The 12,291-nt window shown below is 50.5% G+C and overlaps 1 protein-coding gene across 1 annotated transcript in view; it reads right to left on the reverse strand.

Moving 5' to 3' along the window:
- MTOR (mechanistic target of rapamycin kinase) overlaps positions 1-12,291 on the reverse strand; it is a 111,839-nt gene that overhangs the window by 39,245 nt on the left and 60,303 nt on the right. Inside the window, exons 29-30 of the mRNA XM_037499205.2 lie at positions 4,449-4,524; positions 1,448-1,587 (exon numbers count right to left, since the gene is read on the reverse strand). Of these exons, the coding sequence (XP_037355102.1) occupies positions 1,448-1,587; positions 4,449-4,524 (216 nt within the window). The remainder of the gene's footprint in view (positions 1-1,447; positions 1,588-4,448; positions 4,525-12,291) is intronic.

Here is a 12,291-nt window from a genome sequence, read left to right on the forward strand (position 1 = left end):
TTTCTATATCACACCTGATCCTCTAGCCAAAGGGAACTTTACAAGTTACGTGTCACTTCCTCCGCGCAGGCTTCTGGAGCCCTCCAGGCCTGGATTAGGGTCCCTCCTGTTTCTTCTTTATAAGTGATATCATGCTGTATGACAAGCACCTGGTTGTCTGCCCCATAAGCTCTGGAAAGGCATGGGCTGTGTCCTCAGGGCGTGACACAGGAGCAGGGAGTAAGTGTGGCATAATTACTGCTTGTGAATGAGCAGGGGAACCCTCAGTCTCACATCTGAGAGAAAGTGGGGCTACTCTGCTGGAAGGGAGAGAGAGTGGCCTTTTTAATTTTTTAACTATTTGAAATTATAATTAAGCTATATGATAGCCGTAGTACACATTTTAAGAATTTTTAAAAACCACACCCCATCCTGGGAAACAGAAAGGGGACCTTTTTTTGGTCAGCATCCCCTAGTAACTCCCCAAACCCTGACCGAGGCAAATGTTCCAAATGTTCTGTCAAGCATTTACCTGTGTCACTTCTGCCTGGACAATCCCTCCTCTCTCCCCACTCTCCTTCACCTGTCTCAGTCGCGGCCCCTCCTCCAGGGAGAAGCACAAGATCTCCCCGAGTCACCTGCTCCTACAACGTCACTGTGTTCTGAGCCTTCAGCCTCCCTGCCACGTGCCTGTCTCATTAACCTCAGAGAATGGCGGTCTTGTTTTCCGTCTTATCCCTAGAGCTGGCCCCGTGCTGGGTATGTGGTAAGCATTTAATAAAAGTGAAGCAATAAAGAGGGTGTCACTCGTTCTTCTTTCCCAAAATCAATAGCAAGAGTTAATAAAAAGAGAAGAAAAATCCAGGTTGCAGAACGAGTCTATGAAGCCTTTCCCAGCCTGCGGAGGCCGAGAGTCGGGCGAAGGAGTAACAGATACCTCAGTGCAGACCCAACCTGTCCTGCCCTAGAGCCTTACAGAGTTTAAGTTTAAAAAGGAGGGCCTCCCTGGTGGTGCAGCGGGTTGAGTGCCAGTGCCATGCTGTGACGCTGTCCGCAGCCTCTGCAGCGCCAGTTCGATTCCCGGCCGGCCAGGGAGATTCCCACATGGCGCAGCAGACCTCTGCTGCCTTGCCCATTGCTCCCCTCAGCAGTGTACTTCATCAGTCTGCCTGTATTGCTCCCTGCTCTGGCTCTGGTGAATTCTCTCACCCTCCCGCGCTTCTGACTGTACCCAGTGCTTATATAAATAAAATGGATAAATCTTTAAAAAAAAAAAAAAAGTTTAAAAAGGAAAAAAGAGCCTTTCTATTTAGTTCTGACACTGAACACACACAGAGAGAAATACCAAAGTGACAGATGATTCCTGGGAAAATACCAAGTGAAACAAAGTGAGAGTCTTAGGGGAACCTCGGAAATGTCTCGAATCCAAAGACAAGAGAGTAGAAATCTGCAGCGCCCAGCAGCTCACCATTCCCCCAGGGCCTCGAGGCAGCGCATGCGGCCTAGCATCAGCTCTGGGTCATCCTTGTTGGTGTCCATTTTCTTATCGTAGGCCACGAGGGCATCCTCCCATTCGTGCAGTTTCTCATACCAAGTAGCCTGGATCTCCTGCCAAGTGGGAAAGAAAGGGGATGGCTGTGAGGCAGAGTGAAGGAGGCGTGTTGCCAATCCACACACCCTCAAGCTAAGGTGCTGTGTCGTACGCGGGACACTTCACCTAGCAGTCTTGGCTTTGACTGAAAGAACTTCTGAGTATCTGGAGGTGTGCTGGCTCCTTGGCACAGTGACACAATGACCCTAGGGTACTCTGGGAGCGGAAGTCAGGCCAAGTCCCCCCATCACCTCCTACCCAGACAGAGACACAGGACACTAGGACTAGACACTAGACACTAGGACTCCAGCACGTGGGGGGTGTAAGGACAGGGGAAATCATTTGGGATGGCAGGGAGCCTCGAGCAGAGCTCCTGCAAGGATGCCAGGGCCTTGGCCTTGACTGTAGTGTTGTCCATGGCTGCCTGGCAGAGATGGCAGCTGCTTTTCTGATGGGGCCTGAGACCAGGGCACATGTACAGATTTGCCAGAGGAAAAGAACCCACTTTTTAAAAGCTCTCGATTCTCTGCATTTCTTAATACATTTTGAAACTTCCATAAAATACAACATAACTCTCCCCTCTGGAGTTACTTGGAAAGCCCTGCCTGCTTCTTTCAGTATCTCCCATCCAGTGCTCCTTCCGGCTCAGCACCTGGTGGCTTTGCCAGGGATGGATTCCACGTCGAGGGCGGATGGAGCGCCACGCTCAGACTCAGTGCTGGCCCTGCAAGTAAGAGGCTGCGGGCGGGAGTTGTAGACTGTGGCTGTCTAAATGGCTGGGGGCTGTTTTCTATGGAGCCTGCCCTCCACCTGCCCTTCACCTCTGTGTGTCTTTGGGCTTTTTATCACCAGCTTAGTAAATGACTGTTTCTCTCGCAGGCCAGCACAGTGGCTCTCCAGGGGTTTCTTTAACAATAATGTAATTCTGCAGTGGAATTTGTGTGATAGGATGCGGGCCCACACTAGTTTTCCCTATTACCCTCCTTCCTTTCTAAGTAAAACTGATGCTTGAGTGATTCTTACACTAACAGTGACTTTGCTCAGCCCTCTAAAAGGGTTTTCCCTCCTGAACTGCTGTCAGGAGGTCATTTCTGTTTGGGTTGTTAAGGTGTGCCTCCTGGTACCCACCGGTTTCTAGCAGCGCCAACCCCCTGCGCTGCCCCTGCTTAGACCCTGCCATGGCGCCGCCCTCTTCCCCACATCAAGTGCCCTGTGGGGCCTGCCAAAGTGGGCCTATCTGGTCCCATGGAAGGCACAGAAATAAGCTTCCCAAGCCTGTTTAATGCCCCCCTATTATGCCTAACTATGGAAGAAAAAACTTAAGAGAGATGAAGGGCTGCAAAGATAGTGTAAAAGGAAAAACTCTAAAATTAAAGAGACTTGGGTGCATTTCACATAACTCTCCATTTGGGATGGGGAAGAAGGGGTTCTGTGGTGTGCACCCCAGTGCGAGGGGTGGGGAGCCTTGGAGCAGGTCGGCTAGGGGCAGGGTATTGTGAATTGCAATATACTGCAGAAACTGTAAGGTTTAAGCCATGACTCACGCAAAAGTCTAATGAGATTGCTGTTACATAAATTGCGCTGAGAAAGCGCAGGCTCTGCTGAGAAAAAGCAAACACTGTCAAGCTGAAGTGATTCAGCTACTTAGATATAACAAAATCCACCAAGGGTTGGGTAATCGGCCTGGGCTAATGGCCACCTTTGGAACCTGGAGATGGATGAACTTTCATTTAAGCCTGGCACTCTGAGCCGCAGGGTATAAACTATGTGCTGGCAGGTCACCGGAAGGCCAGATGTCTGTGGAACCTAGTTTCAGTTATTCTGCGCTCTGTGCTTCTGTGCTCTGAGCTGAGGAGGACAAGGGAGAGGCCGTCTTGCCTGGGTGGACTACAATGAGGGCCCTCTCTGCTTATTGGCTTCCCTCTGCAAACAAAGCTGGTGCTGAGGATGGATGAGGGTCGTGGAGTTCTGCCACCTCTGGGGTATGCTTCTGTCCAGTCCAGGTAACAGGTACTCAAGATGGCAGAAGCCCCATCGAAGTAGACGAGCCCTTTACGAGGCCAAGCCTGTGGAGCAGTCACACTCTGCTTCCCTTGGACACTGGGCTATGGATTAAGGCAAACCAGAGAGTGAAATAAGTGACTGATGAAAGGTCCCTCATCAAATATATGGACCCAGAACGCTTTGACCTTCCAGAAAGTCAATGCTAAGTTGATTAAGTCGATGGTTTATAGATGCTTAGGAAGTAACCAAAGCACCCTCCTAGGACCACAGAGAGCTACAGAAACATTTTAATGCTGGTAGGGCAAAGATGGCAGGAGAGAAGAAGCTGAGTAAGCAATATTGCAATGGAACAACCCCTCATTATCTGGTATAAATTATAGAATGATTTTTTTCTGGTGAACTGGCCATAGAGTCTTCGGAAGCAGATACTGGGGCCAGCTGCAGTGCTCACTGAGGGTAACTCAGGTCAGGGCTAAACACCTGGGCTGACACCAGCCTGCCTGGGCCCAAGTCCCGGTTCTGCCACTGTTACTCTGTGAGCTCGGGAAAGGCCGTGATCTGCTGGGATGACAGTCTCCCCCTCTGTGAAGAGGGCTGACAAGAGCACCTCACAGGGTTGCTGAGAGGACTGAGCAGCATGAGGTGTGTAACTCACTTAGCAAAGGGCCAGGCCAGGATGGTCTGTTAAAGCTGGCAACCACTGCACCCAGATGCTGCCCTCACCCTCTACGTTCAGTGCGGAACCATCCACACAGCCGTTGTCTCCATCTTCAAGGTGTAGGTGAGTCAATGTCACTGTTACCAACCGGGAGGAAAACAGGAAAGCAAAGGAAAGGAAAGTAACCTGCTTTTCTGAGAGGAACGAGGGACTTACCAGCTCTCCAAAGTGTTTCATGGCATACTCCAACACCCCGGCGGCTGCCTCAGGCTGCTGTAGCTTATTATTAATGCTGGGAAAACAGAAGGAAAAGGAGGTCACACTCCACGTGTTGGAGGCACCAGGCGGGTCTAGTGCTGGCAGATGGTTCCCCCGTGTTAGGGACATTGTCTTGCGAACAGAAACATCAGTTATCGGTTACCACCCAGAAGGCTCAGCTTGAATGATTTCATCTAAGGGGTGACTTCATCTTGACTCCATTCATTCTCCCAGTCTTGAGGTGGCAACGCTGGGTAGAGGAAGCTCTGCTTGCTCTGGGGGCCTCCCTTCAGCCAGCAGACCAGCTTCCTCTCAGACACTGCAGCATCCAAAAGTGTCCTCGTTGAGCACACTCGGATGAGGTCCCCCCGAACTTTCCCTCTGAACCCTTACTTCCTCTCAACCACTGCCTTTGGTAATAATAACCAAAATAAATAAAACCGTCAGGCTCTCTGGGTGACACAGACATGGCTGAGGCTGGTGAGCTGGTTACGGACAGAGCCCGGGGCTGGTGGCGGTGCGATGCCTCCCTCAGATTAGCACTAGTGCAGAGACACTAACAACAGGCCTGGGGCAGTAAGTGGCCAGCTGGATGGGGTGGGAGCCAGCAACTGGGGCAACTGAGGTTGGTGCCTCGAGCTGGGTCACCACAGAAGCCGGGAGAGAGGAGCCATGGCTTAGACCCTTGTTCCAGCGGGAACTCATGTCACAGGGAAATAGGCACCAAGGCAACACTAAACATAAGCCCACATTAGGAAGGAAGGAAAAGAGGAGGGAGCAGGCCTGAGAAGTCACAGGACTTGGGGGCCTCCCTGGTGGTGCAAGGGGTCAAGCACCACCATTATAACGCAATCCGCAGCCTCTGCAGCACGAGTTCGATCCCCGGCCAGGGAGCTACCCACATGGTGCGGCAGACCTCTCCTGTCTCCCCGCTGCTCTCCTCAGCAGTGGATTTCAGTCAATCTGCCTGTTCTGCTCCCCACTCTGTCTCTGGTGAATCCTCTCACCGCCCCCCCCACCCGCCCCGCATCTCTGGCCTGTACCCCAGCTCTTGTATACATAAATAAATAAATCTCTAAAAAAAAAAAAAAAGTCACAGGACTTAACAACTACTGTATCTACTCCAAGGTGGGGAACAAAATGTGACAGACCAACCTGGGTGTCTAGATGGCTTTAATGAGCAAGGACCCAGTTTACTGCTCTGGGTACAAACTGCCTACTTGACTGAAGTTAATTGTTAAGTGGTTCTGGGAAATTCCAGGATCTGGGTTCAGTGTGGCAATATGGCAAGAGACTGCTGTTATAAATATTTTTTTTAAAATTCAAATTCCACCACAATTCTTCCAGTGAAACCGAGAGGGAACTGCCCAGAAATGTGAAGAAGTGGACAAGTTACCATTTGTGAAAGTAATAACTTAAGCCTCATGCTTACAAAGCACATTTCAAATAATCTCCTCACTCTCTCACTCTGACCTCATGCATCCCTAACAGAGTGGAAAAGGAAAGGTCTTGTCAGTCCCGTTCTCCTCTTGGGGGACAGAGACCTGTGGGGGCAAAGTGTCCCCCAAGGCCTACAATGAGTGGGGATAGTCCGATGTGATCTGAAGCTGCCTTAGGTTTCCTTGATAAAGAGACATGAGGGGGTAAAAAGGCTTTGGACTGGAGTTGGCAATTTTGTATTTACATTTCTGGACTTTTTTGCTACTCACAAGCTGTGCAATTATAAGCGCATCACCTTTTATTCATTTTAAATTTCCTACCTAACGCTACCTCCTTCAAAGGGAATTCGTCAGGGAATCAAATGAAATTACTGAGTAGTTTCCTATAAAAACTTCTTCCTTCATTTGTTTTTGTCCAAGAATAAACGCTGCTAGAAACAGTTTTATGCGTATATATGGAAAACAAACATTTCAGGTTGAGATTTGAGCGAGCACAGGAATCCACAGCATTGCAAGTTCCAAAACCACCCTGCATAGGCCTATGTGAGTCAGGGGCTCAAGCTCTCGGTTTCAGGCTTTGCAAGCAGAGGGGAAAGATGCTGTGCAGACGTCCTCTCCTCTACGGCAGATCAGCGACCTCGGGTGGGATGTACTGGGCAGACCTGCTGGTCTTCTGTGCTGGCCCCAATATGCAAAGCAAGGAGTCAGAATGTTCTCTGTAAGTTAGTCTGCTGCAGGACTGGGCTGTGCCTCTCATTTACATGGGGCTGGGTGAACTGCATTAATAATTAGTATTACTGAGTAGAGATTTTTTATTATCTATTTCCTTGAACATCAATAAAGATTTTTGAAGGCTAAGACAGAAGAAGACAAAGCCAATATTCTATATACAATGATGTTATGATCCAGTATGCATGACATATAAACGTACATAATTGTAAGGATATGTTCTATAATTTCCTTTAGTCCTAATGCAGACTACTGGAACGGCCATGGTAGGAATATCAACTGCAGTGATGACAAAGATAAAATTCTTTGTTGGAACTCAAAGAAGCTAACTCTGAGAATGACATAAAAACCCCTGATTGCTAAATACTGTTCTGGAATGTATTCTAATTTCAAGAACATTCTATAAACATCACCAGGGCTTGCTTCACTCTGGGACCAAGTAACACAAAAACAAAACACAGGCAAAAGCCTTTGCCACCCAGCTCTCCCACTCACCCTGCCAGGGATCAGAATTAGGAGGTGGCAACGACAGGCCAAGAGGGACACGAATCCTGTTTTAGGCCGTGGCTCTGATACGCCTCCTCTAAGGGAGGACCACACAGCTTCGCAGGTTAGAAAGGAAAACTCATCACATGGCCCCAACACCTTTAAGAGAGGGTCCAGGAAAGTCACCTGCACAGCACCTCCCCGAGGGTTGCAGAAGCTGGCGAAGTGACAGAGCCCAGTGGGAAGGAAGAGAGGGCCTGGGTTGATGGTGTGGCCATTGCAGTTGCACTTAGCAACTGCCATAAAACCCGAGATTCACCATCAGTTCCTGTCCAACAGTACAGTTGCTAAATGAAGTTACAACTCTCAGGGGCTTCCCTGGTGGCTCAGGGGTTAAGTTTCAGTGCTATTACTCCTAAGGCCTGAGTTCGATCCCTGGCTAGAGAGATGACCCACATGACGCAGCAGACCTCGCCTGTCTCGCCCACTGCTCTTCTCAGCAATGTTTCAGAAGGTCCGCCTGCTCTGCTCCCCACTCTGTCTCTGGTGGATCCTCTCACCCACCACACCTCTGGCCTACACCCCAGTTCTTGTATGCATAAATAAAATAAATCTTTAACTTCTGCCCTAAGTTACATTTCTTCTTCTCCACATGTGCCTACGAGGCTGCTGGAGAATGCAACTGCAGATGCGAAGGTTCTGGAGAGGCAAGAGAATAAAACTCTTGGTGATCAAGAGAATCTGTCATCTGTTTGGAACCTTAACATTTTCACCTTCGTCTGTGGCCTCTGAGGATCCATCACGGGAGGCAACGTACTACAACAGCAACAGGAACCTAAATTTACTGAGAGCTGGCTCGTGGGCAAGGCACTGCGCTTACTGCCTAAAATCCGAGATTCTCCGTAAGGCTGTTACTCAGCCTTATGAAACAGACGCTTTCATTCATACGCCCAACTTGACAGACGAAGAAACTATGGCTGACAAACCACAGCCTGTTGGATGTCATCCTTTTCTTTAAAACTGCTACCTTTTAAGAGTACCTAAGGGCCTCCCCAGTGGCGTAGCGGGTTGAACACAGTGCTGTGGAGCTGACCGCAGCCTCTGCAGTGCTAGTTCGATTCCCGGCCGGGCAGGAAGATTCCCATATGGCATGGCAGACCTCTCCTGTCTCACCCGCTGCTCCCCTCAGCAGTGTATTTCGGTCCTTCTGCCTGTTCTGCTTCCTGCTGTTTCTGGTGAATTTTCTCACCCTCCTGAGCCTCTGGCTTGTACCCCAGTGCTTGTATAAATAAATAAATCTTAAAAAAAAAAAAAACCTAATAACTAAGATTACGTGGTAAGCTCCGCAAGGGGAGGTAGGGATGGTGGCTAAAAATTTCTCCTCAGCATGAGTAGGCTGCCAGTGAAAACTGGCGAAAGCAGTGAAGGAATGCTCTCGTCCACAGCTGTTTTCAGTTCACTCCTACATCTTGTTTGCCATGCAGGTGACCAGAGGTCTACGCCTTCGTTGAAGGGCCTCACTGACACTGCAGTAACACTGCCCTAAGGGATCCTAAGCTCCCACCCCCTATTTTTTATTTCCTTTCAGAAGCTTCTAGAGTCCTTAAAATGTTCTAACATGCCTGTCGGTCATGTTCCACGGCGGATTTCAAGGTGGCCTGTGGGGGTTGCCAGGCTTATGGACAGAGCCCAGACTGCCTCATGTGGGGGATGAGCCTCCCGGAAGCGCAGCAGCTCCCAGCTCCTCAACCCCCAGTCTCCCATCACTCGGGGTGACACAAGGCTGTCCTTTGAAATAGTTCCCTTTTAAACTCATATGTAGTTTTATGAGACTGAAGAGAGACTGGATGTTTGGCTCAAGTGAAGAAATCACCTTGGCTCAAAAGACCCCTTAATGAGGGACTTTGTTTTATGGGGCCACTGCGAGTTTTCTACAGCCCGTTCTAGAAACATTCCCTTCTGTGTCCCACAGTCTTTCCTATTAATGCTGGAGGCTTACAAAGGGCAGGCTGTTCACGGCAGAGGGGCACCTAACGACAGAGCAGACCCCGCAGACACTGGGACACTGGTCTGGTTAAAAGATCTGATGACAAACAGGTCTAGAGGCGACGGCTGAGGCAGCGGTGAGCCCACTCCTCCCAACTCGCATGGGGGCCAGAAGGGAAAGCTAGTGGTACTGAAGAACCTCCTAAGCTAGCGGAACCAGTTCTGTTCTGCTGCTCTCAACAGGGGTGTCGGGGCTCATTTGTATTCGACTCCATTTTCCGGTGAGAACACCCAGTGGAGATCTTGTAGCATTTGTCTAAAGGGCAAACAAACGGTCTAGCCATGTACTAAAACCCAGAGGAGGAAAAGTGTGGCAGCCGAGGAAGCGCCTCTGATGCGAGGAGCCTCTCTCAGCCCGGCAGCCTCCCCGCGCCGCCAGTGCCAGCAGAGGGGCCTGCTCTTCTCCATGACCTTCCCTTTTGCCGCCGTCAGTGCTTTTCACACACAGGCTGGGACCAGTTTCACTGTGGGAGAAAGGGCTGGTGACTGAGTGCTCGAGGTGTAGTGCTGACGCAGAGCAAAACAAGAGGGCCTCCCGCGTGGCCTCCCAGTGCCTTTCCTGACACCTGACGAACCCCACTGTGTCCTGGAGGGTTTTCTAAGTCACTGCTCCACAGGCTTCTGGATTATGTCAGATCCAAAATCACTCGGCTGGTAACTCCTTCCTGAAGGCCCATTTGGTTATGGACCTTGCTGCGCTGGCCACGCTTAGCCCTTCAGGCTATTCAGAGCAAAGTGACGCAAGACTCCTCAACACAAAGTCCCAGCCTGCTGGAAAGTCAGTGGAACGGGGAGCATCCGCAGTCACATCTGGGGGACCACTTATGCCTTCCACTGCGTCCATCAGGAATTTACGAGAACATTATGCTCTTGCTTCCCAAAAATGCCTCGGGCTGCCGCCCCTCCTGTCCTCCTGTCTATTTCTAGTACAGACTACAGTCTGCCTTTTATTTGGTCCCCTGTCAAGTAAGAATTCCTGGAATTCCCCTGGTGCTAGGTGGTGACATGGCACACCGCTGACTGGGGACCTTGGCAGGTCTGACCGAGCAGCCACTGACCTGCCACGAGGAGGCCGAGCGGGCACTGCCCTGGCCCTCACCGCGACACCGAGCTGTCTTCCTGGTTCTCTCGTGATAGAGTGGTGACTGCTTCCTTTCATCCCCACCACTTCTCCCAGTAGCGAGACTTGATTAAAAGTAAGATGGCTCGATTCCCAGCCAGAGCGGAGAGCTGGGATGGCTGGGCCCTGTGTCTGCACCTCTCTGGGACGCTGGGAGCCGGAGAGTGGGTGGGAGGTTACAGCCTTTCTGAGCAGGGGAATTTAAAAAGCGACAGGACAGCAGTGAGGATGGGCAACGTGTGGACATCCGAGACGTGTCACGGGGAAAGATCCAGGGGCAACTTAAATGCAGGCGGCAGGGAGTGAAGGGGATGGGCAGGCCCTCGAGTGACTCACTTAGCATCAGAGTCAGGAAAGCGGCCTGGGCCTGGCAGGGCAACCTTTCTTCTCCTCAGGGCCTTAGGAAAAGTAACTTTATTCCTTTTCTACGTGTTATGAAAGAGAAGGGTGGCCTTGTTAAAAGGCTCCAAAGTGGCACACTCGGTATCTATGGTGCTCTTGCAGACCCAAGAGCTCACTTTGGCTGCCATGTCCTCTGATGACGGTGTGGATGGTGGGTGTCACCATACCTCGGGCACACGCCAGTTCCATATGTGACACGTGGGAGCTCTCAAGAAGAAAAGAGAGAGAGAGAATGCTAACAGCTGCGTGGTGGGGCAAGGGAAGACAAAAAAATCCTATCTTTCCAAGACTGGCAGTGCATCTATTTTTTGATTTAGAAAAAAGGGAGGGGAATTTACTGCAATATAATCACCTTTCCAAATTATAGCTTTCAATTGATACACACGTTATACATAATGTGGTGACTGGAACAGTCATATGATTTTGTTATTCGGCCTTTTCACAACAGGCATTTTCCACTTACCCAGAGTCTTCATAATTACTTTTTTTTAAAAAGATTTATTTATTTATGCATACAGGAGCTGGGGTACAGGCCAGAGGCGCGGGGGTGAGAGGATTCACTAGAGACAGAGCGGGGAACAGAACAGGCAGACTGACTGAAATACACTGCTGCGGGGAGTAGCGGGCAAGACAGGAGAGGTCTGCTGCACCATGTGGGTAGCTCCCTGGCTGGCAGGGAATCGAACTCGTGCTGCAGTGGCTGCGGATAGCTTCGTAGGTTGCGTCTTAACCCTTGCGCCACTAGGGAGGCCCCTTCGTAATTACTTTTAATGGCTGCATGATTTCATCCTATTGATATGCCCACTAACGAAGCTGGTTTTGGGGCGCCTTCCTGGCTGGTGGAGGGCACTGGTCAGGTCACCAGGCAGCAAGAATGCTGCCCAGGGACTCACATTCAGTGCTACTCCATGCTCAGCAAGAACCTGTGCCACAGAAGATTGCCAGGTCAGCCTGGGCACCACAGTGCCCCCCGGGTGTGAGGATGAACAGGGCCCCAGGATGAGCCAGACAAGCTGTTTCCTTTCACATGTCCCCACAGGAACCCCCTGGCTGGACAGGCCTGGGGCCCCGCCACAACCCAGCACCAAGGCTGTGAGCCCAGCCTACCAAAGCACACACTCCTGCTGGTGGGGCTCCTAGCCCAGGGGCCTGTCAGGGGCACGCTATAAAAATGACGCATGGCTGTCACCCTTCCAGCGCCCTGGCTGATTTAGGGAGCTACTGGCAGGCGCGTCACTCCCAGCATGTCAGCCAGTTAATTACCTCCAACTTTATCTTTCTTGTCAACACCACTTGACAAATTGACCATTATCTTTCTATTCTACAACAGTGTGCACTGCTACTTTTCTGGGGATGCCTGGAGGGTTTTCTCTCCTTTGTGCTTCTTCAGATCCCAAGTGAAATGAGGAGCTCCAGAGAGAGGTGACTAGAAAGAAGCTGTCAGGAAAAAGAAGGTGAAAAGGGGAGGGGCTGACAGCCTGAATCCAGAGCTACTTTTCAGCTCTCTTGACTCAAAGCAGAGTGGATATTTTGGTTAAAATCCTGATTTCTTGGCTTCTTGACATCCAAGAGTTCTGAC

The sequence above is a fragment of the Talpa occidentalis genome, unplaced genomic scaffold (assembly GCF_014898055.3).
Source record: "Talpa occidentalis isolate TD23 unplaced genomic scaffold, MPIMG_talOcc4v2.1 talOcc4.9, whole genome shotgun sequence".
In the NCBI taxonomy this organism is placed as follows: domain Eukaryota; kingdom Metazoa; phylum Chordata; class Mammalia; order Eulipotyphla; family Talpidae; genus Talpa; species Talpa occidentalis.